The sequence below is a fragment of the Scyliorhinus torazame genome, chromosome 2 (assembly GCF_047496885.1).
Source record: "Scyliorhinus torazame isolate Kashiwa2021f chromosome 2, sScyTor2.1, whole genome shotgun sequence".
Taxonomy (NCBI): domain Eukaryota; kingdom Metazoa; phylum Chordata; class Chondrichthyes; order Carcharhiniformes; family Scyliorhinidae; genus Scyliorhinus; species Scyliorhinus torazame.
Window position 1 is genome coordinate 70,034,139 of NC_092708.1, and position 22,224 is coordinate 70,056,362.

General features: G+C 53.5%; 1 protein-coding gene across 1 annotated transcript in view; it reads left to right on the plus strand.

Moving 5' to 3' along the window:
- The first annotated feature begins 494 nt into the window (after positions 1-494).
- The window catches only part of LOC140388312 (lactase/phlorizin hydrolase-like), a 134,692-nt gene continuing 112,962 nt past the window's right edge, over positions 495-22,224 (plus strand). The window contains 1 exon segment of the mRNA XM_072472268.1: positions 495-1,233. Coding sequence (XP_072328369.1) covers positions 579-1,233 — 655 coding nt within the window. The 5' untranslated portion in view covers positions 495-578.

Sequence of the window (22,224 nt, forward strand, 5' to 3'; positions counted from 1 at the left end):
GGGCCAAATAGCCTCCTTCTGCACTGTCAGGATTCTATGAACATTTTGATAAATTGATTAAATTATAGTAAATGCACCATATTTATGAAAGTCCCAGGTTTAATATTTTCTCTTTGGCCAATTCATTGACATCAATCAAGAGTACAATAGGAACTCTCCCTCAGGAGAAAATCAATCACGCTTGCATTCAGTTTATGACCACTGTAGCAATCTAAGTTGGAAAGTGCAGATACAGTATCACGTTGTGTTTGATTTTACCTCTGACCATGTTTAAATGGCCTGTTGTTAATCATTGTCAGGGCTCACAAGAAACATATCCACTATCGTCAAGTATTGGTGATGGCCCAGTGTGAATCAGCACGTTCAAAAGAGAAAGGGGGCACATTGGGAAAGAAAACGTTTGCTCATCTTATTGTTCTGTTAAGTAATATCTATGATCTGGAATTTTATTACTGATTAATGTTGTAAGCAATATAATTTTGTCTCTCAAAGGTTGCGCAGATGCAAAATAACTAATTTAGATACAGCTATTTATTATATAAAGTCTCAACCCTTGTTCACCTCGTGAGATCTGTAAAATGGAGCTGCAAAGGAGTACTTTCTTCCTCATACTTTTCGCAGGTTTGTCTGTTGCAGACATAAAATTACCATCTAATTTTATGGTAATTGATGGTCCCTTAACAAATGCTCTGGTGAAGAATTTAGCAGAAGATGAAGATAAAGACCAGCAGATCAACTTCAGTGTGGAAGGAGAGGGACGGTACCTTTGCCAGGACCCTCTTCCAAGGCATCTAAAAGACCATCTTTCCATTCTACATCGGAAAGGAGTTTCCCATTACAAAGTCATCCTTTCCTGGACTAATATCCTGCCTGAGGGGACAGCTGAGAAGGCAGATCATAACCAGATAAAATGCTATTCGAATCTCCTAAATGAAATAATAATTGCAAATCTCAAGCCTTTGGTAGTTCTACACGACAATGAAATCCCTCAAGGACTGATTGGAAAACACAGTGACTGGGAGAATGTGGCACTTGTTGATTCATTTGTTAACTACGCACGGTTTGCTTTTACAACCTTTGGAGAAAATGTTGAAACCTGGATAACATTTGATGATCCTTTGAAGATTATATCCAAACACAAGCTGCAGAAGAGTGGATCATCAGCAATCAAGAATATAATTCATGCCCATGAAAAGACTTTCCAAATTTATCACAATGAGGGGCAATTCAAAGGTAAGGTTTTTTTAAGTAGGCATTAGAATTGTAATATTTCTGCTTCCTGTATGAGAGGAGTCACCACCACATTCTAACCATGGGGAATAAATGCTGGCCTTGACTGGAATGGATCCTAAGAACGAATACTGTGTATTTTTTTTTTAAATGACCTTTTTACCTGAGACAATTCTCAAGTTAAATATCTTGGTTGCTTCAGAAATTAGTTACAGGACATCCACTACCGCAGCACATTTACATCAACCATTTGGATGCAATGTCTTTTTTTAATTTAAAGAGCCCAATTCTTTTTTTTTCTCCTATTAAGGGGCAATTTAGTTTGGCCAATCCACTTACCCTGCACATCTTTGGGTTGTGGAGGTGAGACCCACGCAGACATGAGGAGAATGTGCAAAGTCCACACGGACAGTGGCCTGGGGTCAGGACCGAACCCAGGTCCATAGTGCTGCGAGGCAGCAGTGCTAACCACTGCGCCACCATGCCACCAAGAAATGCGAACCAATGAACCAAATTTACATAGAACATAGAACGATACAGCGCTGTACAGGCCCTTCGGCCCACGATGTTGCACCGACATGGGAAGTCAAAAAACAAAAGCCATCGAACCTACACTATGCCATTATCATCCATATGCTTATCCAATAAACTTTTAAATGCCCTCAATGTTGGCGAGTTCACTACTGTTGCAGGTAGGGCATTCCATGGCCTCACCACTCTTTGCGTAAAGAACCTACCTCTGACCTCTGTCCTATGTCTATTACCCCTCAGTTTAAGGCTATGTCCCCTCGTGCTAGCCATTTCCATCCGCGGGAGAAGGCTCTCACTGTCCACCCTATCTAACCCCCTGATCATTTTGTATGCCTCTATTAAGTCTCCTCTTAACCTTCTTCTCTCTAACGAAAACAACCTCAAGTCCATCAGCCTTTCCTCATAAGATTTTCCCTCCATACCAGGCAACATCCTGGTAAATCTCCTCTGCACCCGCTCCAAAGCTTCCACGTCCTTCCTCTAATGCGGTGACCAGAACTGTACGCAATACTCCAAATGCGGCCGTACCAGAGTTTTGTACAGCTGCAACATGACCTCATGACTCCGGAACTCAATCCCTCTACCAATAAAGGCCAACACTCCATAGGCCTTCTTCACAACCCTATCAACCTGGGTGGCAACTTTCAGGGATCTGTGTACATGGACACCTAGATCCCTCTGCTCATCCACACTTCCAAAAACTTTTCCATTAGCCAAATATTCCGCATTCCTGTTATTCCTTCCAAAGTGAATCACCTCACACTTCTCTACATTAAACTCCATTTGCCACCTCTCAGCCCAGCTCTGCAGCTTATCTATGTCCCTCTGTAACCTGCTACATCCTTCCGCACTGTCGACAACACGACCGACTTTAGTGTCGTCTGCAAATTTACTCACCCACCCTTCTGCGCCCTCCTCTAGGTCATTGATAAAAATGACAAACAGCAACGGCCCCAGAACAGATCCTTGTGGTACGCCACTTGTAACTGAACTCCATTCTGAACATTTCCCATCAACCACCACCCTCTGTCTTCTTTCAGCTAGCCAATTTCTGATCCACATCTCTAAATCACCCTCAATCCCCAGCCTCCGTATTTCCTGCAATAGCCCACCGTGGGAACCTTATCAAACGCTTTACTGAAATCCATATACACCACATCAACTGCTCTACCCTCGTCTACCTGTTCACTCACCTTCTCAAAGAACTTGATAAGGTTTGTGAGGCATGACCTACCCTTCACAAAGCCATGCTGACTATCCCTAATCATATTATTCCTATCTAGATGATTATAAATCTTGTCTCTTATAATCCCCTCCAAGACTTTACCCACAACAGACGTGAGGCTCACCGGTCTATAGTTGCCGGGGTTGTCTCTACTCCCCTTCTTGAACAAAGGGACCACATTTGCTATCCTCCAGTCCTCTGGCACTATTCCTGTAGCCAATGATGACATAAAAATCAAAGCCAAAGGCCCAGCAATCTCTTCCCTGGCTTCCCAGAGAATCCTAGGATAAATCCCATCAGGCCCCGGGGACTTATCTATTTTCAGCCTAAGCCAGAATTGCCAACACCTCTTCCCTACGTACCTCAATGCCATCTATTCTTTTTTTTAAAAAATATAGTTTATTGAACATTTTTTCGATCAAAATTTTTCCCTTTACAGATCAAACATAACAGTAAAGAAAGTTTAACAATAAACAAATGGCTAATCAACATGGTAATCTAATCATTTAACATAAACTAAAACTTCCACCCCCCCCCCGGGTTGCTGCTGCTGGTCATCTGTCTTCCCTCTAACGTTCCCCTAGGTAGTCGAGGAATGGCTGCCACCGTCTGGTGAACCCTTGAGCCGATCCTCTCAGGGCAAACTTTATCTGCTGCAGTTTTATGAACCCCGCCATATCGTTTACCCAGGCCTCCAGTCCGGGGGGTTTCGCCTCCTTCCACATGAGTAGAATCCTACGCCGGGCTACTCGGGACGCAAAGACCACAACGTCGGCCTCTTTCGCCTCCTGCACTCCCGGCTCATCCGCGACTCCAAATAGAGCTAGCCCCCAGCCTGGTTTGACCCGGGCCTTCACCACCTTGGAAATCACTCCCGTCACTCCCTTCCAATACCCCTCCAGTGCCGGGCACGACCAAAACATATGTGCATGGTTTGCCGGGCTTCCGCTGCACCTCCCACACTTGTCCTCCACTCCAAAGAACCTGCTCAGTTTTTCTCCCGTTATGTGTGCTCTATGTAGCACCTTGAATTGAATCAGGCTAAGCCTGGCGCACGAGGAAGAGGAATTTACCCTGCTTAGGGCATCAGCCCACATACCCTCCTCTATCTCCTCCCCTAGCTCTTCTTCCCACTTTCCTTTTAATTCGCCCACCAACTCCTCCCCCTCCTCCCTCATCTCTCGGTATATCTCTGACACCTTGCCCTCTCCGACCCACACCCCCGAAAGCACTCTGTCCTGAATCCCCTGTGCCGGGAGCAGCGGAAATTCCCTCACCTGTTGTCTTGTGAACGCCCTCACCTGCATATATCTAAGGAAGTTTCCCCGGGGCAACTTGTACTTTTCCTCCAATGCTCCCAAGCTCGCAAACGTCCCCTCTATAAATAAATCTCCCACCCTCCTAATTCCCAACTGGTGCCAGCTCTGAAATCCTCCATCCATTCTTCCTGGGGCAAACCTATGGTTGTTCCTGACTGGGGACCCCACCAGGGCTCCCCGCACACCTCTCTGTCGCCTCGATTGTCCCCAGATATTCAATGTTGCCGCCACCACCGGGTTCGTGATAAACCTTTTTGGTGAGAGCAGTAGCGGCGCCATCACCAGTGCCTCTAAGCTCGTCCCTTTACAGGACTTTCTCTCCAGTCTTTTCCACGCCGCTCCCTCTCCCTCCATCATCCATTTACGAATCATCGCCACATTGGCGGCCCAATAATAGTCGCCCAAATTCAGTAGCGCCAATCCTCCTCTGTCCCTGCTACGTTGCAGGAACCCCCTCCTTACCCTCGGGACTTTCCCTGCCCACACGAAGCTCGTGATGCTCCTGTCTATTTTTTTAAAAAAGGTCTTAGTGATTAGTATAGGGAGACATTGAAATACAAATAAGAACCTCGGGAGGACCATCATCTTAATTGCCTGCACTCTGCCCGCCAACGACAGAGGCTGCATGTCCCACCTCTTGAAGTCCTCCTCCATTTGTTCTACCAATCGTGTCAGATTAAGTCTGTGTAAGGTTCCCCAGCTCCTAGCGATCTGAATCCCCAGGTATCGGAAGTTTCTTTCCACTTTCCTTAGAGGCAGGCCTTCTATCTCTCTACTCTGGTCCCCTGGGTGTATCACGAATAGTTCACTCTTCCCCATGTTAAGCCTGTATCCCGAGAAATCTCCGAATTCCCTCAACATCTGCATAACCTCTATCATCCCCCCCGCTGGGTCCGACACATACAACAGTAGGTCATCCGCGTATAGCGAGACTCGGTGTTCTTCTCCCCCTCTAATCACCCCTCTCCATTTCCTGGAGTCTCTCAACGCCATGGCCAGAGGTTCAATTGCCAACACGAACAACAGTGGAGATAGCGGGCATCCCTGTCTTGTTCCCCTATATAATCGGAAATACTCCGATCTTTGCCGACCCGTGACTACACTTGCCGTTGGAGCCCCATAAAGAAGTCTAACCCAGCTAATAAACCCGTTCCCGAACCCAAACCTCCTTAACACCTCCCATAAATACTCCCACTCCACCCTATCAAATGCCTTCTCTGCATCCATTGCCGCCACTATCTCTGCCTCCCCCTCCACTGGAGGCATCATTATCACCCCTAATAGTCGTCGCACGTTGACATTCAGTTGTCTCCCCTTTACGAACCCTGTCTGGTCTTCGTGCACCACCCCTGGGACACAGTCCTCTATCCTCGATGCCAGCACCTTTGCCAGCAATTTGGCGTCCACATTCAATAATGAAATAGGTCTATAGGACCCGCACTGCAAATGCCATCTATTCTAATAGCCTGGGTCTCAGCATTCTCCTCCACAACATTATCTTTTTCCTGAGTGAATATTGACGAAAAATATTCATTTAGTATCTTGCCTATCTCTTCAGACTCCACACACAACTCCCCATCCCTGTCCTTGACTGGCCCTACTCTTACCCTAGTCATTCTTTTATTCCTGACATACCTATAGAAAGCTTTTGGGTTTTCCTTGATCCTACCTGCCAAATACTTCTCATGTCCCCTCCTTGCTCGTATTAGCTCTCTCTTTAGATCCTTCCTCGCTACCTTGTAACTATCCATCGCCCCTGATTACAGCTGATAAAAACTAGGAGAGGCCATTTATGTTGAAAAGCGCAAACTATAGAACATAGAACATTACAGCGCAGTACAGGCCCTTCGGCCCTCGATGTTGCGCCGACCTGTGAAACCACTCTAAGGCCCATCTACACTATTCCCTTATTGTCCTTATGTCTATCCAATGACCATTTGAATGTCCTTAGTGTTGGCGAGTCCACTACTGTTGCAGGCAGGGCATTCCACGCCCTTACTACTCTCTGAGTAAAGAACATACCTCTGACATCTGTCTCATATCTATCTCCCCTCAATTTAAAGGTATGTCCCCTCGTGCTAGACATCACCATCCGAGGAAAAAGGCTCTCACTGTCCACCCTATCCAATCCTCTGATCATCTTGTATGCCTCAATTAAGTCACCTCTTAACCTTCTTCTCTCTAACGAAAACAGCCTCAAGTCCCTCAGCCTTTCCTCATAAGATCTTCCCTCCATATCATGCAACATTCTGGTAAATCTCCTCTGCACCCTTTCCAATGCTTCCACATCCTTCCTATAATGTGGCGACCAAAATTGCACGCAATACTCCAAATGCGGCCGCACCAGAGTGTTGTATAGCTGCAACATGACCTCATGGCTCCTAAACTCAATCCCTCTACCAATTATAGCTAACACACCGTACGCCTTCTTAACAACCCTCTCAGCCTGGGTGGCAACTTTCAGGGATCTATGTACATGGACACCGAGATCTTTCTGCTCATCCACACTGCCAAGAATCTTACCATTAGCCCAGTACTCAGTCTTCCTGTTATTCCTTCCAAAATGAATCACCTCACACTTTTCTGCATTAAACTCCATTTGCCACCTCTCAGCCCAGCGCTGCAGCTTATCTATGTCCCTCTGTAACTTGTAACATCCTTCCGCACTGTCCACAACACCGCCGACTTTAGTGTCATCTGCAAATTTACTCACCCATCCTTCTATGCCCTCCTCCAGGTCATTTCTAAAAATGACAAACAGCAGTGGCCCCAAAACAGATCCTTGTGCTACACCACTAGTAACGGGACTCCAGTCTGAACATTTCCCATCAACCACCACCCTTTGTCTTCTTCCAGCTAGCCAATTTCTGATCCAAACTGCTAAATCACCCTGAATCCCATGCCTCTATTTTCTGCAGTCGCCTACCGTGGGGAACCTTATCAAACACTTTACCGAAATCCATATACACCACATCAACTGCTTTACCCTCATCCACCTGTTTGGTCACCTTCTCAAAGAACTCTATAAGGTTTGTGAGGCACGACCTACCCTTCACAAAACCGTGTTGACTATCTCTAATCAAATTATTCCTTTCCAGATGATTATACATCCTATCTCGTATAAACCTTTCCAAGATTTTTCCCACAACAGAAGTAAGGCTCACTGGTCTATAGTTACCGGGGTTACCTCTACTCCCCTTCTTGAACAAGGGGACAACATTTGCTATCCTCCAGTCTTCTGGCACTATTCCTGTAGACAAAGATGACTTAAAGATCAAAGGCCAAAGGCTCAGCAATCTCCTCCCTAGCTTCCCAGAGAATCCTAGGATAAATCCCATCCGGCCCAGGTGACTTATCTATTTTCAAGCCCTTCTAGTCTAGTAGCCTGAATCTCAGTATTCTCCTCAACAACATTGTCTTTTTCCTGCGTGAATACTGATGAAAAATATTCATTTAGCACCTCTCCTATCTCCTCGGACTCCAAGCACAACTTCCCACTACTGTCCTTGACTGGCCCTACTCTTACCCTAGTCATTCTTTTATTCCTGACATATCTATAGAAATCTTTAGGGTTATCCTTGATCCTACCTGCCAAAGACTTCACATGTCCCCTCCTGGCTCTTCTTAGCTCTCTCTTTAGGTCCTTCCTAGCTAACTTGTAACTCTCGAGTGCCCTAACTGAACCTTCATGTCTCATCTTTACATAAGTCTCCTTCTTCCTCTTGACAAGTGTTTCGACTGCTTTAGTAAACCACGGTTCCCTCACTCGACCACTTCCTCCCTGCCTGACAGGTACATCCTTATCAAGGACACGCAGTAGCTGTTCCTTGAACAAGCTCCACATTTCCATTTTGTCCATCCCCTGCAGTTTTCCTCTCCATCCGATGTATCCTAAGTCTTGCCTCATCGCATCATAATTGCCTTTTCCCCAGATATAACTCTTGCCCTGCGGTATATACCTATCTCTTACCATCACTAAAGTAAACGTAATCGAATTGTGGTCACCATCACCAAAGTGCTCGCCTACCTCCAAGTCTAACACCTGTCCTGGTTCATTACCCAGTACCAAATCCAATACGGCCTCGCCTCTCGTTGGCCTATCTACATACTGTGTTCTACATACTATGTTGAACAAAGTATTTCATTGAGAAAAGTGTTTGCAGATGAAATTTTATATACAGAAGTGTAATAAAAATAGATGAAATATGGACTTCTGAGCAATGGCAAGCTAAGGATATATTGAAAATCCAGGACAACAGTGCACAAAATGGCCACTGGGTGGAATCCATCACATGAACTCGTTCACCTGGTCTGAAAGCTGCTTTGTTTCCTTTTCACACTTTGTGTGACTATCAAGAACCTGTGTAGCAGGGCAACTTGTACCTGAGCTTTCCAGACCCAGCGGTAAAAGGCATCTTTGGACTTCCGGGTGCGGCGATGACCAGCTGAGTCGCACGTTTCGGCAGCTCCCGGTGAAACGGACTTTTGGGCTCTTGATAGGAGCCCCAACACGATTTTGACAGCTAAAAACACTGTGCGGTAAACCAGAAGGGAACCCCCCCTGGATACGGATGGAAAAAGGAGGAGAAAGTGGCCGGATTGCAGTGGATCCTTTAGAACAGCGGCAAGGAAGGCAAGCAAAAACCAAGATGGCGTCGGAAGGTGGCAGTTTAACATGGGGCCCTGAACAACAAGAGTTCTTGAAATGCTGTGTGGAAGAGCTCAAAAAGGAAATGAAGAAATGGCCCCGATACTACAGGCGATCGAAGGGCTAAAGGAGGAACAAAAGACCCAGGAGCGGGAGCTTCGGGTCGTGAAGGCAAAGGCAGCCGAGAATGAGGACGACATACAGGGCCTGGTGGTGAAGACGGAGACGCATGAGGCACATCAGAAACAATGTGTGGAAAGGTTGGAGGCACTGGAGAACAACGCAAGGAGGAACAACCTGAGGATTCTTGGTCTTCCTGAAGGTGCGGAGGGAGCGGACGTCGGGGCATATGTGAGCACGATGCCGCACTCGTTAATGGGAGCGGAGGCCCCGGCGGGTCCGTTGGAGGTGGAGGGAGCATACCGAGTGATGGCTCGAGGACCGAGAGCAGGAGAAATTCCCAGAGCCATAGTGGTGAGATTCCTCCGTTTTAAGGATAGAGAAATGGTCCTTAGATGGGCAAAGAAAACTCGGAGCAGTAAATGGGAGAACGCGGTGATCCGCGTTTATCAAGACTGGAGTGCGGAGGTGGCAAGAAGGAGGGCGAGCTTTAATCGGGCCAAGGCGGTGCTTCATAAAAAGAAGATAAAATTTGGAATGCTGCAACCGGCAAGACTGTGGGTCACATATCGAGGGAGGCACCACTACTTTGAGACGGCGGATGAAGCGTGGACTTTTATTGTGGAAGAAAAACTGGAATGAGCAGGTTATTAAAAAGAACGTTTGAACAAAGTGGTGGGGCGAATGTGGGGGGCGAAGAGGGGGGTTAAAAAGGGGGGAAAGAGGAGTTTTATGTACTAATCCTGCGATGTGGTAACTTTTCTCTCTTCCACAGGTGGTGATGGGGGGAGGAGGGGAGGTGGAGGAGATGGGGCGTTGGCCATTGGGGGCGGGGCCAAGGGAGAAGCGCGGGCTTGGTTCCCGCGCTATGATAATCATGGCGGGAATAGAGAAGCAGGAAGGAGGGGGCGTCGCACGGTGCGAGCCGAGGTCACGGGGGGAAGCCGAGGTCGGCCAGAGTTTGCTGACTTCTGGGAGCAACATGGGGGGAGTAATTACGCTAGCGGGGGATCTAGCGGGGGGGGAGGTGGGAGGAGGGAATTACTGGGTTGCTGCTGCTGGGGAGAGGGGGGAGCTGGTATGGGAGGGGATGGGCGGGGGGGCACCGCCTGGGGGAGATACAGCTGCGTGGGAACCGGGTGAGGAGCTGGAAAAAGGGGATGGCTAATCGACAAGTGGGGGGGTAGGAAGCCCCCCAACCCGGCTGATCACGTGGAACGTGAGAGGGCTGAACGGGCCGATAAGGAGGGCACGGGTACTCGCACACCTTAAGAAACTTAAGGCAGATGTGGTTATGTTACAGGAAACGCACCTGAAACTGATAGACCAGGTTAGGCTACGCAAAGGATGGGTGGGGCAGGTGTTCCATTCGGGGCTAGATGCGAAAAACAGGGGGGTGGCTATATTAGTGGGGAGGCGGGTAATGTTCGAGGCAAAGACTATAGTGGCGGATAACGGGGGCAGATACGTGATGGTGAGTGGCAAACTACAGGGGGAGACGGTGGTTTTGGTAAACGTATATGCCCCGAACTGGGATGATGCCAATTTTATGAGGCGGATGCTAGGACGCATTCCGGACCTAGAGATGGGAAAGCTGATAATGGGGGGAGATTTTAATACGGTGTTGGAACCAGGGCTGGATAGGTCGAAGTCCAGGACTGGAAGGAGGCCGGCAGCAGCCAAGGTACTTAAAGATTTTATGGAGCAGATGGGAGGTGTAGACCCGTGGAGATTTAGCAGACCTAGGAGTAAGGAGTTCTCGTTTTTCTCCTATGTCCATAAAGTCTACTCGCGAATAGACTTTTTTGTGCTGGGAAGGGCGTTGATCCCGAAGGTGAGGGGAACGGAGTATACGGCTATAGCCATTTCGGATCACGCTCCACACTGGGTAGACTTGGAGATAGGGGAGGAAACAGGAGGGCGCCCACCCTGGAGAATGGACATGGGACTAATGGCAGATGAGGGGGGGTGTCTAAGGGTGAGGGGGTGCATTGAAAAGTACTTGGAACTCAATGATAATGGGCAGGTCCAGGTGGGAGTGGTCTGGGAGGTGCTGAAGGCGGTGGTTAGAGGGGAGCTGATATCAATAAGGGCACATAAAGGGAAGCAGGGGAGTAAGGAACGGGAGTGGTTGCTGCAAGAACTTTTGAGGGTGGACAGACAATATGCGGAAGCACCGGGGGAGGGACTGTACAGGGAAAGGCAAAGGCTACATGTAGAATTTGACTTGCTGACTACGGGCACTGCAGAGGCACAATGGAGGAAGGCACAGGGTGTACAGTACGAATATGGGGAGAAGGCGAGCAGGTTGCTGGCACACCAATTGAGGAAAAGGGGAGCAGCGAGGGAAATAGGGGGAGTGAGGGATGAGGAAGGAGAGATGGAGCGGGGAGCGGAGAGAGTGAATGGAGTGTTCAAGACATTTTATAAAAAATTATATGAAGCTCAACCCCCGGATGGGAGGGAGAGAATGATGGGCTTCTTGGATCGGCTGGAATTTCCCAAGGGGGAAGAGCAGGAAAGGGTGGGACTGGGAGCACAGATCGAGGTAGAAGAAGTGGTGAAAGGAATTAGGAGCATGCAGGCGGGAAAGGCCCCGGGACCGGATGGATTCCCAGTCGAATTCTATAGAAAATATGTGGACTTGCTCGCCCCGGTATTGACGAGGACCTTTAATGAGGCAAAGGAAAGGGGACAACTGCCCCCGACTATGTCTGAAGCAACGATATCGCTTCTCTTAAAGACCTACAATGCGGGTCCTATGGACCTATTTCCCTCCTAAATGTAGATGCCAAGATCCTGGCCAAGGTAACGGCAATGAGAATAGAGGAATGTGTCCCGGGGGTGGTCCACGAGGACCAAACTGGGTTTGTGAAGGGGAGACAGCTGAACACGAATATACGGAGGCTGTTAGGGGTAATGATGATGGCCCCACCAGAGGGGGAAACGGAGATAGTAGTGGCGATGGATGCCGAGAAAGCATTTGATAGAGTGGAGTGGGATTATTTGTGGGAGGTGTTGAGGAGATTTGGTTTTGGAGAGGGGTATATTAGATGGGTGCAGCTGTTGTATAGGGCCCCGATGGCGAGCGTGGTCACGAATGGACGGGGATCTGCATATTTGCGGCTCCATAGAGGGACAAGGCAGGGATGCCCTCTGTCCCCATTATTGTTTGCACTGGCGATTGAGCCCCTGGCGATAGCGTTGAGGGGTTCCAAGGAGTGGAGGGAAGTACTTAGAGGAGGAGAAGAACACCGGGTATCTTTGTATGCGGACGATTTGCTACTATACGTGGCAGACCCGGTGGAGGGGATGCCAGAAATAATGCGGATACTTGGGGAGTTTGGGGATTTTTCAGGGTATAAATTGAACATGGGGAAAAGTGAGTTGTTTGTGGTGCATCCAGGGGAGCAGGGTAGAGAAATAGAGGACCTACCATTGAGGAAGGTAACAAGGGACTTTCGTTACCTGGGGATCCAGATAGCCAAGAATTGGGGCACATTGCATAGGTTAAATTTAACGCGGTTGGTGGAACAAATGGAGGAGGATTTCAAGAGATGGGATATGGTAGCCCTGTCAATGGCAGGGAGGGTGCAGGCGGTTAAGATGGTGGTCCTCCCGAGATTCCTCTTTGTGTTTCAGTGCCTCCCGGTGGTGATCACGAAGGCTTTTTTAAAAAGGATTGTAAAGAGCATCATGGGTTTTGTGTGGGCCGGGAAGACCCCGAGAGTGAGGAAGGGATTCTTACAGCGTAGCAGGGATAGGGGGGGGCTGGCACTACCGAGCCTAAGTGAGTATTATTGGGCCGCTAATATTTCAATGGTGAGTAAGTGGATGGGAGAGGAGGAGGGAGCGGCGTGGAAGAGATTAGAGAGGGCGTCCTGTAGGGGGACTAGCCTACAGGCTATGGTGACAGCCCCATTGCCGTTCTCACCGAGGAACTACACCACAAGCCCGGTGGTGGTGGCTACACTGAAGATTTGGGGACAGTGGAGACGGCATAGGGGAAAGACTGGAGCCTTGGGGGGGGTCCCCGATAAGAAACAACCATAGGTTTGCCCCGGGGGGAATGGATGGGGGATATGGAATGTGGCAAAGAGCAGGAATAACGCAACTGAAAGATCTGTTTGTGGATGGGAAGTTCGCGGGTCTGGGAGCGCTGACCGAGAAATATGGGTTGCCCCAAGGGAATGCATTCAGGTATATGCAACTGAGGGCTTTTGCGAGGCAACAGGTGAGGAAATTCCCGCAGCTCCCGACACAAGAGGTGCAGGACAGAGTGATCTCAAAGACATGGGTGGGGGATGGTAAGGTGTCAGATATATATAGGGAAATGAGGGACGAGGGGGAGACTATGGTAGATGAACTAAAAGGGAAATGGGAAGAAGAGCTGGGGGAGGAGATCGAGGAGGGGCTGTGGGCAGATGCCCTAAGCAGGGTAAACTCGTCGTCCTCGTGTGCCAGGCTAAGCCTGATTCAGTTTAAGGTATTACACAGCGCGCATATGACTGGAGCACGGCTCAGTAAATTTTTTGGGGTGGAGGATAAGTGTGCGAGGTGCTCGAGAAGCCCAGCGAATCATACCCATATGTTTTGGTCATGCCCGGCACTACAGGGGTTTTGGATGGGGGTGACAAAGGTGCTTTCAAAAGTAGTGGGGGTCCGGGTCGAACCAAGCTGGGGGTTGGCTATATTAGGGGTTGCACAAGAGCCGGGAGTGCAGGAGGCGAGAGAGGCCGATGTTTTGGCCTTTGCGCCCCTAGTAGCCCGGCGCAGGATATTGTTAATGTGGAAAGAAGCCAAGCCCCCGGGGGTGGAGACCTGGATAAATGACATGGCAGGGTTTATAAAGCTAGAGCGGCTTAAGTTCGTTCTAAGGGGGTCGGCTCAAGGGTTCACCAGGCGGTGGCAACCGTCCGTCGAATACCTCGCAGAAAGATAGATGGAATGGAAAAAAGAAGGCAGCAGCAGCAGCCCAGGATCGGGGGGGGGGGGGGGGGGGGCGGAACCAGAAGGACTCTCAGGGTTGTTAATATATACTGTATAATATGTATAGGTCGTTGCGACAGATAATTATATATTGGACTGTTAAATTATATTTTTGGAGAGTGTTACTTGTGATAAGGCAGTTGCCAATTAGGGTTAGTTTTCATTTTTGTTATTTATTATTTATTCATTTTTTGTTTATAAAATAGGTCATTGTTATTTGTGTTGTTATAATATTGTGTAAAGGATGCACAATGTACTGTGTTGGTTGACCAAAAATTTTCAATAAAATATTTATTAAAAGAAAGGCATCTTTGAATATTCATGGGATGTGGGCTTGAGAAGGTGGTGGTTAGCTGCCTCTTTGAACCACTGCAGTCTAAATGATGTAGTTCTGGCCAAGTGCAGTTAGGTGGGGGGTTCCAAGATTTTCACCCAGTGATGAATGATAGAATGGTAATATACTTCCAATCAGGATGGTGTGTGACCTGGAGGGAAACTCGGAGGTGATGGTGACCCCACATATCTGCTGTTCTTGCCCTTCCAGGTGGTAGAGGTTGTAGGTTTGGGAGGTACTGCTGAATGAGACTTGATAAGTTGTTGCAGTCCAATATTGTAGAAGGTATATACCGCTGCCACTGTATGCTGGCAGGGGGAGAGAATGCTTAAGGTGGTGGATGGGGTGCCAATCAAGCTGGCTACTTTGTCCTGGATGCCACCAAGATTCTGGAGCATTCATAGAACCAGCAGGAGGCCACTTGGCCCATCGAGTCTGCACCGATCCTCTGAAAGAGCACCCTGCAAGCCCGTAACTTAACCTGTGCATCTTTGGACTGGGGAGGACACCAGAGCACCCGGAGGAAATTCACGCAGACATGGGGAGAACTTGCAAACTCCACACAGCCTGGGCCTCGGGGCTGAGGCAGCAGTGCTAAACACTATGCCACCGTGCCACCCCTGGAGCTGCAATGCTAACCACTGTGCCACTGTCCCGCCCCTGTTGGAGCTGCATTCATCCAGACAGGTGGACATATTCCATTGCACTCCTGGGACGAAATTCTCCCCCAACGGCGGGATGCCCGCCGACTGGCGCCAAAGCCGGCGCCAATCAGACTGGCATCGCGCCGGCCCAAAGGTGCGGAAGTCTCCGCATCTTTGGTGGCCTAGCCCCAACATTGAGGGGCTAGGCCGACGCCGGAGGGATTTCCGCCCCGCCAGCTGGCGGAAATGGCGTTTGTTGCCTCGCCAGCTGGCGCGTAAATGCGGCGCATGCGCGGGAGCGTCAGCGGCTGCTGTCAGTTTCCCCGCGCATGCGCGGGAGCGTCAGCGGCCGCTGAAAGTTTCCCGCGCATGCGCAGTAGGGAGAGTCTCTTCGCCTCCGCCATGGTGGAGGCCGTAGCGGAGGCGGAAGGGAAAGAGTGCCCCCACGGCACAGGCCCGCCCGCGGATCGGTGGGCCCCGATCGCGGGCCAGGCCACCGTGGGGGCACCCCCCGGGGTCAGATCGCCCCGCGCCCCCCCCAGGACCCCGGAGCCTGCCCACGCCGCCTGGTCCCGCCGGTAAATACCAGGTTTGATTTACGTCGGCGGGACAGGCAATTCCTGGTCGGGACTTCGGCCCATCCGGGCCGGAGAATCCAGCGGGGGGTCCCGCCAACCGGCGCGGCTGGATTCCCGCCCCCGCCCAATCTCCGGGAGCGGAGACTTCGGCGGGGGCGGGGGCGGGATTCACGGCGGCCAACGGCCATTCTCCGACCCGGCGGGGGGTCGGAGAATGACGCCCCTGATTTGTGGATTGTAGCTGGTGGACAGGCTTGAGGGAGTCAGGATGACCTGGGCTCCTCCTGATGCGTTTCCGCACCTTTTTCTCAGCCCTGTGCCTCCCAGCCCATCCCAAAGAGCTTGTTCAGCCCTGGAGTGGGGCTGGAACCCTCAACGTTTTGACAAAGCATATCCCATAAAATCTGAAGGCTGTGACTTTCACTTGTCACCACGCTGCACCAAAAATTTATCCCAACTGTGGTAAACTGCTTTCTGGGAGTGACATTGGGCTCCTACTATATACTCAGTCTCTTCAAAAACAGACAGCAGGTCCACGAACCGAGCTTTGTAAAAGCTAAAATAACAAATCAAATGTGTCCGTTAATAAATACCCCATAGAAACATAAGATATCAGTTGGAATATGTAACACATATAAGATTTTAAAGTACATACTCCTAGTGTCTCAGAAATAGCCCGATACTGCTATAGCATTGTTTAAATGTTTGAGCCTAAGAAACTATTCTTACTACTAACAGTAGTTATTACCAATAGCCTTCCCCTGTCCATTGTTGAACAGAATTCAGTCTAAATCTGTCCTTTCAGTATTGTGTTTAACATGGAATGCAAAAACCAGGGACGAAATTCTCCGTTATCGGCGCAAAGTCCGCCGATCGGCGCAAAAAACGGCGCAAATCCGACTTGCGTCACGCCGGAAAAATGGGTCAAAAGTCTCCGGCCCGAAATGGCTAGCAGCGACGTATCGGGATCCGCGCTTGCGCACGTGGTTCACGCCATGCAGCGTCATACGCGCCGCATGGCGTGACGGCTCATAAGGCCGCGCTGCTCCCCCCCACCTGACCGGAACACCCGACTGGATGGCTGGCCGCCGCTCAGCCCCGAGATTCGAGTCACGGGATGTGGAGGCGCTCCTGGGCGCAGTGGAGCAGAGGAGGGACGCCTTGTATCCCGGGCACGGCTGCAGAGTTGCCCCACGCCACAGCCGGCGTCTGTGGAGGGAGGTGGCAGAGGCCGTCACCGCTGTGGCCCTGACACCACGGACAGGCACCCAGTGCCACAAGAAGGTGAACAACCTCGTCAGAGCAGGCAGGGTGAGCCTCCCCATATCCCCCCTCCCCCATATCCCCCCTCCCCCATATCCCCCCTCCCCCATATCCCCCCTCCCCATATCCCACCTCCCCATATCCTCCATATCCCCCATATCCCCCCTCCCCCATATCCCCCATATCCCCCCTCCCCCATATCCCGCCTCCCCATATCCCCCATATCCCCCTCCCCATATCCCCCTCCCCATATCCCCCATATCACCCCTTCCCATATCCCCCCTCCCCCATATCCCCCCTCCCCCATATCCCCCATATCCCCCCTCACCCATATCCCCCCTCCCCAATACCCCCCTCCCCATATCCCCCTCCCCATATCCCCCCTCCCCCATATCCCCCCTCCCCATATCCCCCATATCCCCCCTCCCCCATATCCCCCATATCCCCCCTCCCCCATATCCCCCCTCCCCATATCCCCCATATCCCCCTCCCCATATCCCCCTCCCCCATATCCCCCCTCCCCCATATCCCCCATATCCCACCTCCCCAATATCCCCCATATCCCCCCTCCCCCATATCCCCCTCCCCCATATCCCCCATATCCCCCCTCCCCATATCCCCCCTCCCCCATATCCCCCATATCCCCTCCCCCATATCCCCCCTCCCTCATATCCCCCATATCCCCATATCCCCCCTCCCCCATATCCCCCCTCCCCATATCCCCATATCCCCCTCCCCATATCCCCCCTCCCCCATATCCCCCATATCCCCCCTCCCCCATATCCCCCTCCCCCATATCCCCCATATCCCCCATATCCCCCCTCCCCATATCCCCCTCCCCCATATCCTCCCTCCCCCATATCCCCCAAATCGCCCCCTTCCCCATATCCCCCTCCCCATATCCCCCATATCCCCCCTATCCCCCCTCACCCATATCCCCCCTCCCCCATATCCCCCAGATCCCCCCTCCCCCATATCCCCCCTCCCCCATATCCCCCCTCCCCCATATCCCCCCTTCCCCCATATCCCCCCTCCCCCATATCCCCCATATCCCCCCTCCCCCATATCCCCCCTCCCCATATCCCTCCTCCCCCATATCCCCCCTCCCCCATATCACCTGATCACTGCCTGCGAGTCTAGCCATGCATGCTTCATTGTGTATCGCAGGACCAAACGTCCAGGCACCCATCCCCACAGATGCAGACCGCCCGCAGGATGCCCCTCGGAGGCCACGGGAGACAGCGAGACCCGGACCCTCCAGCATGCGACGCACGCAGGATGCCCCTCGGAGGCCACGGGAGACGGAGAGACCCGGACCCTCCAGCATGCAACGCACGCAGGGTGCCCCTCGGAGGCCACGGGAGACGGAGAGACCTGGAGCAACAGGAAGACGACACCCCCGTCACGTGCGGGAGCGACCACCCAGCGACGAGGGGGGCAGCCACAGGCCCCCGTCACATCCGAGCCAGGACACCACTACCCAGGACACCACTATCCAGGACACCCCTACCCGGGACACCACTACCCAGGACACCCCTACCCGGGACACCACTACCCAGGACACCACTACCCAGGTCACCACTGCCCAGGACACCACTACCCAGGACACCACTACCCAGGACACCCCTACCCGGGACAGTACTACCCAGGACACCCCTACCCGGGACAGCACTACCCAGGAAGACGAAATACCGGACAGTGACTCAGACTGGATGGGTGGAGACGAACCCCCACCCCAAAGTGCCATGGACTCAGAGTGGGACGAAGAGCATGACACAACGCCACTGCTGTCACCAACACCCTCCACCATCGCAGAAACACTCACCTCGGTTGGGCACTTTAGTGATGAGGCGTCTGGTACACTCACTGGTGCGCACAACACAGCCGTCCCGATACAGCAGGTGGAGGTAGGAGCAGCAGAGGGGCCGGGCGGTCGGAGGGCAGCCCAGCCCAAGCCCAGGTGGATCCCGGGTTCCTGGAGTTTCCACACCCACACATAGATCCGATGCAACCACCGACCCGGAGACGAGCGAAGAGGGTGGCGGCCGGCTTGCGGCGGCTGCAGTCGCAGGTGGAGGAGTCCACCCGCGTCCAGGAGCTAGAAGTGGTGCCGGTCATGCGTGCCACCCAGGCCGACACCGCACGGGTGGCGTCCGCGGTGGAGGCAATGGGTGCGACGGTGTCAGACATGGGGAACGGTTTGCGAGGCCTGGGGCTTTCCGTGCAGGCGGCGCCTGTGGCCCAGGACACGGCTGCCCTCTCACAGGATGCCATGAGCCAGTGCCAGCGCCAGATGGCAGAGGCGCTCAACACCATAGCCCAGTCTCAGCAGGCCATAGCCCAGTCTCTGCAGGCCATGGCCCAGTCTCTGCAGGCCATGGCCCAGTCTCAGCAGGCCATCGCTGAGGGCATCGGTGCCAGTGGCCATGTGCGAGCCGGCGTCGCACTGTCACAGACAGGGTCTGCCAACCCCCTGGGCTCCATGGCTGCAAACCTGCAGATCCCTGTCGATACCAGCACGGGCCTCCAGGACTGGCAGCGCCAGATGTCGGGGGGGCGTCGGATGGCCAGTCCGTTCGCATCCCCCACCCATGTAGAGGCCTGGGGGCCATCAGGCACCCCGTGGGAGGAGGAGGTGGTGTGGTCCGTCCCAGCTCCCCTGTAGGGGAGGTCCCGGAACACTGCGACACCTCGGACTCCCCCCCCCTTCCGTCCCGGTGCATCGGGTGGGCAACGGGCAGGACAGGCAGGCAGCTCGCCATCCCGGTCGCCCGGGCCGCAGCCTGGCCCATCAAGGCCAGGATGCCCCAGGAAACGGCCGCCAAAGGGATCCCGTGTCAGAGGGCAGGAATCACAGGAGTCCATCTCCAGTTCTGCTGTACCGTCTGGGGAACCATGTAGACGTAGTCAAAGGGCCCGTAAGGCCAAACAATTAGACACTGAGTAAGTTGGCACGGGTGCAGGGCACAGATGAGTTTTAGGGCTAGGGCACGTGCATGAACTCCTTTGGTTATTAAAGTCAATGTTACACCTACAGAAGCTGCCTTTGTGCTCTGTCCAAAGCGTGCGGGGGTGTCATGTACGTTGAGCGCAAGTGTGGTGTGTGAGGGGTGGTCTTACCTCAGCCCCAGGTGAGTCTGCCCCCTTCCCCCTGGGCCGCCATCAACATCCCCCCGGGCAGAGGACGGGACCGTGCGCTGCAGTGTCACAGCCGCATGCAGGGATGGTCCGGGTGGATGGTGGTACTGTGGCCATGGGTCAGACATAGTCCAACGATGTGGAGTCAGGAGCTCACCGCAGGGCGGGTTGTCATCATCCTCCATGGCCTGCAATAGACACGCGTCCACCCGCAACTGTGTGAGCCCGGCCGTTGTGCCGCAGGTGGATCGGCAATGGGGGGTGGTGGTGTGCATGCGGGTGGGGTGGGTGGGGTTGGGGAGGGGGGTGAGGGTGCTGGGTGGGTGGATGGGTGGGGGGTGTGGGTGGTCGGCTGTTGCCATGGTGTGCGGTCTGTGGCCATACTACCCAATTCCCACGCCCATCTAGTCAGTGAAGCGGGCGGCTATCAGTCTGTCCTGTGCCCGCTGGGCCAGCCGGTAACGGTGGACAGCCACCCGCCTGTGTCTATCCCGTCTGCCCTGACCATTGCCCCAACCCCCCTCATCTGGGGAGGACTGCGCCTCTTCCTGCTGCTCCTCCACTCCGCCCTCCTCTGCCTGCGGCACATCGCCCCTCTGCTGGGCTAGATTGTGCAGGACGCAGCACACCACAATGATGCGGCCGACCCTATCTGACCGATACTGGAGGGCGCCCCCAGAGATGTCCAGGCACCTGAAACGCATCTTCAGCACGCCAAAGCACCTCTCTATCACTCCCCTTGTCGCTACATGGGCATCATTGTAGCGGTTCTCCGCCTCATTGCGTGGCCTCCGTATAGGCGTCATCAGCCACGATCGCAATGGGTAGCCCCTGTCGCCCAGCAACCAGCCCCTCAGCCGGGGATGGCGTCCCTCGTACATGCTGGGGGATGGATGACCGCAACAACACGTATGAGTCGTGTACACTGCCTGGGTAACGGGCGCAGACTTGCAGGATCATCGTGCGGTGGTCGCAGACCACCTGTACGTTCATCGAATAGGTCCCCTTCCTATTGGTGAACACGGCCCTGTTATCTGCAGGTGGCCGCACGGCGACGTGCATCCCATCGATCACGCCCTGGACCATGGGGAACCCGGCCACGGCAGAGAGGCCCACGGCCCAGGCATCTTGGCTGGCCCGGTCCACAGGGAAGCGGATGTAGCGGTGCGCCATGGCATATAGGGCATCTGTCACTGCCCGGATGCACCGATGCACCGATGTCTGCGATATGCCGGACAGGTCCCCACTCGGTGCCTGGAATGACCCCGTTGCATAAAAGTTCACGGCCACCGTAACCTTGACGGACACGGGGAGAGGGTGTCCCCCGCCAGTGCCACGCGGTGACAGGTGTGCCAGCAGGTGGCAGATGTGTGCCACGGTTTCCCGCCTCATCCGGAGTCTCCTCCTGCATTCCCGGTCCGTGAGGTCCTGGTATGACTGCCGGGGCCGGTACACACGGGGCGCCCTCGGGTGCCTCCGTTGCCGTGGGGCCGCGACGTCCTCCTCCCCTCCCCCTCCTCATCCTGTCGGTCAGGTGTCCCTCCAGCCTGGGCGGCTGCCGCCTGCCCCTCTGCGGCAGCCTGCGCCGCCTCTCTGGCACGCTCCTCCTCATCCAGGGCAACATGGACATTAGCGGCTGCCGCCACGGCGGCCAACATCGCTGGATGATCGGAAAACATGACGGCCTGGTTGGGGGGGGGGGACGACGACATGTCATCATTGCCCATATCCCCTCCTTCCCCCCAGCCAGGTGGCATGGACCGCATGGGTCCAACTGTTGGAGGCTGGCAGCTGGCCAGGTGGACCAACACACTTGCCCTCGCACTCCCCCTCCCCGGCACGGACCCCCCCCATCCCCCTCCCCGGCACGGACCCCAACCTCCTCCCCGGCACGGACCCCAACCTCCTCCCCGGCACGGACCCTGCCCCCCCCCCCGTCCTCCTCCCCGGCACGGACCCCAACCTCCTCCCCGGCACGGACACCCCCCCCATCCTCCTCCCCGGCACGGACCCCCCCCATCCCCCTCCCCGGCACGGACCCCAACCTCCTCCCCGGCACGGATCCCCCGCCCAATCCTCCTCCCCGGCACGGACCCCAACCTCCTCCCCGGCACGGGCCCCCCCCCCCCCACATCCTCCTCTCCGGCACGGACCCCCCCATCCCCCTCCCCGGCACGGACCCCAACCTCCTCCCCGGCATGGACC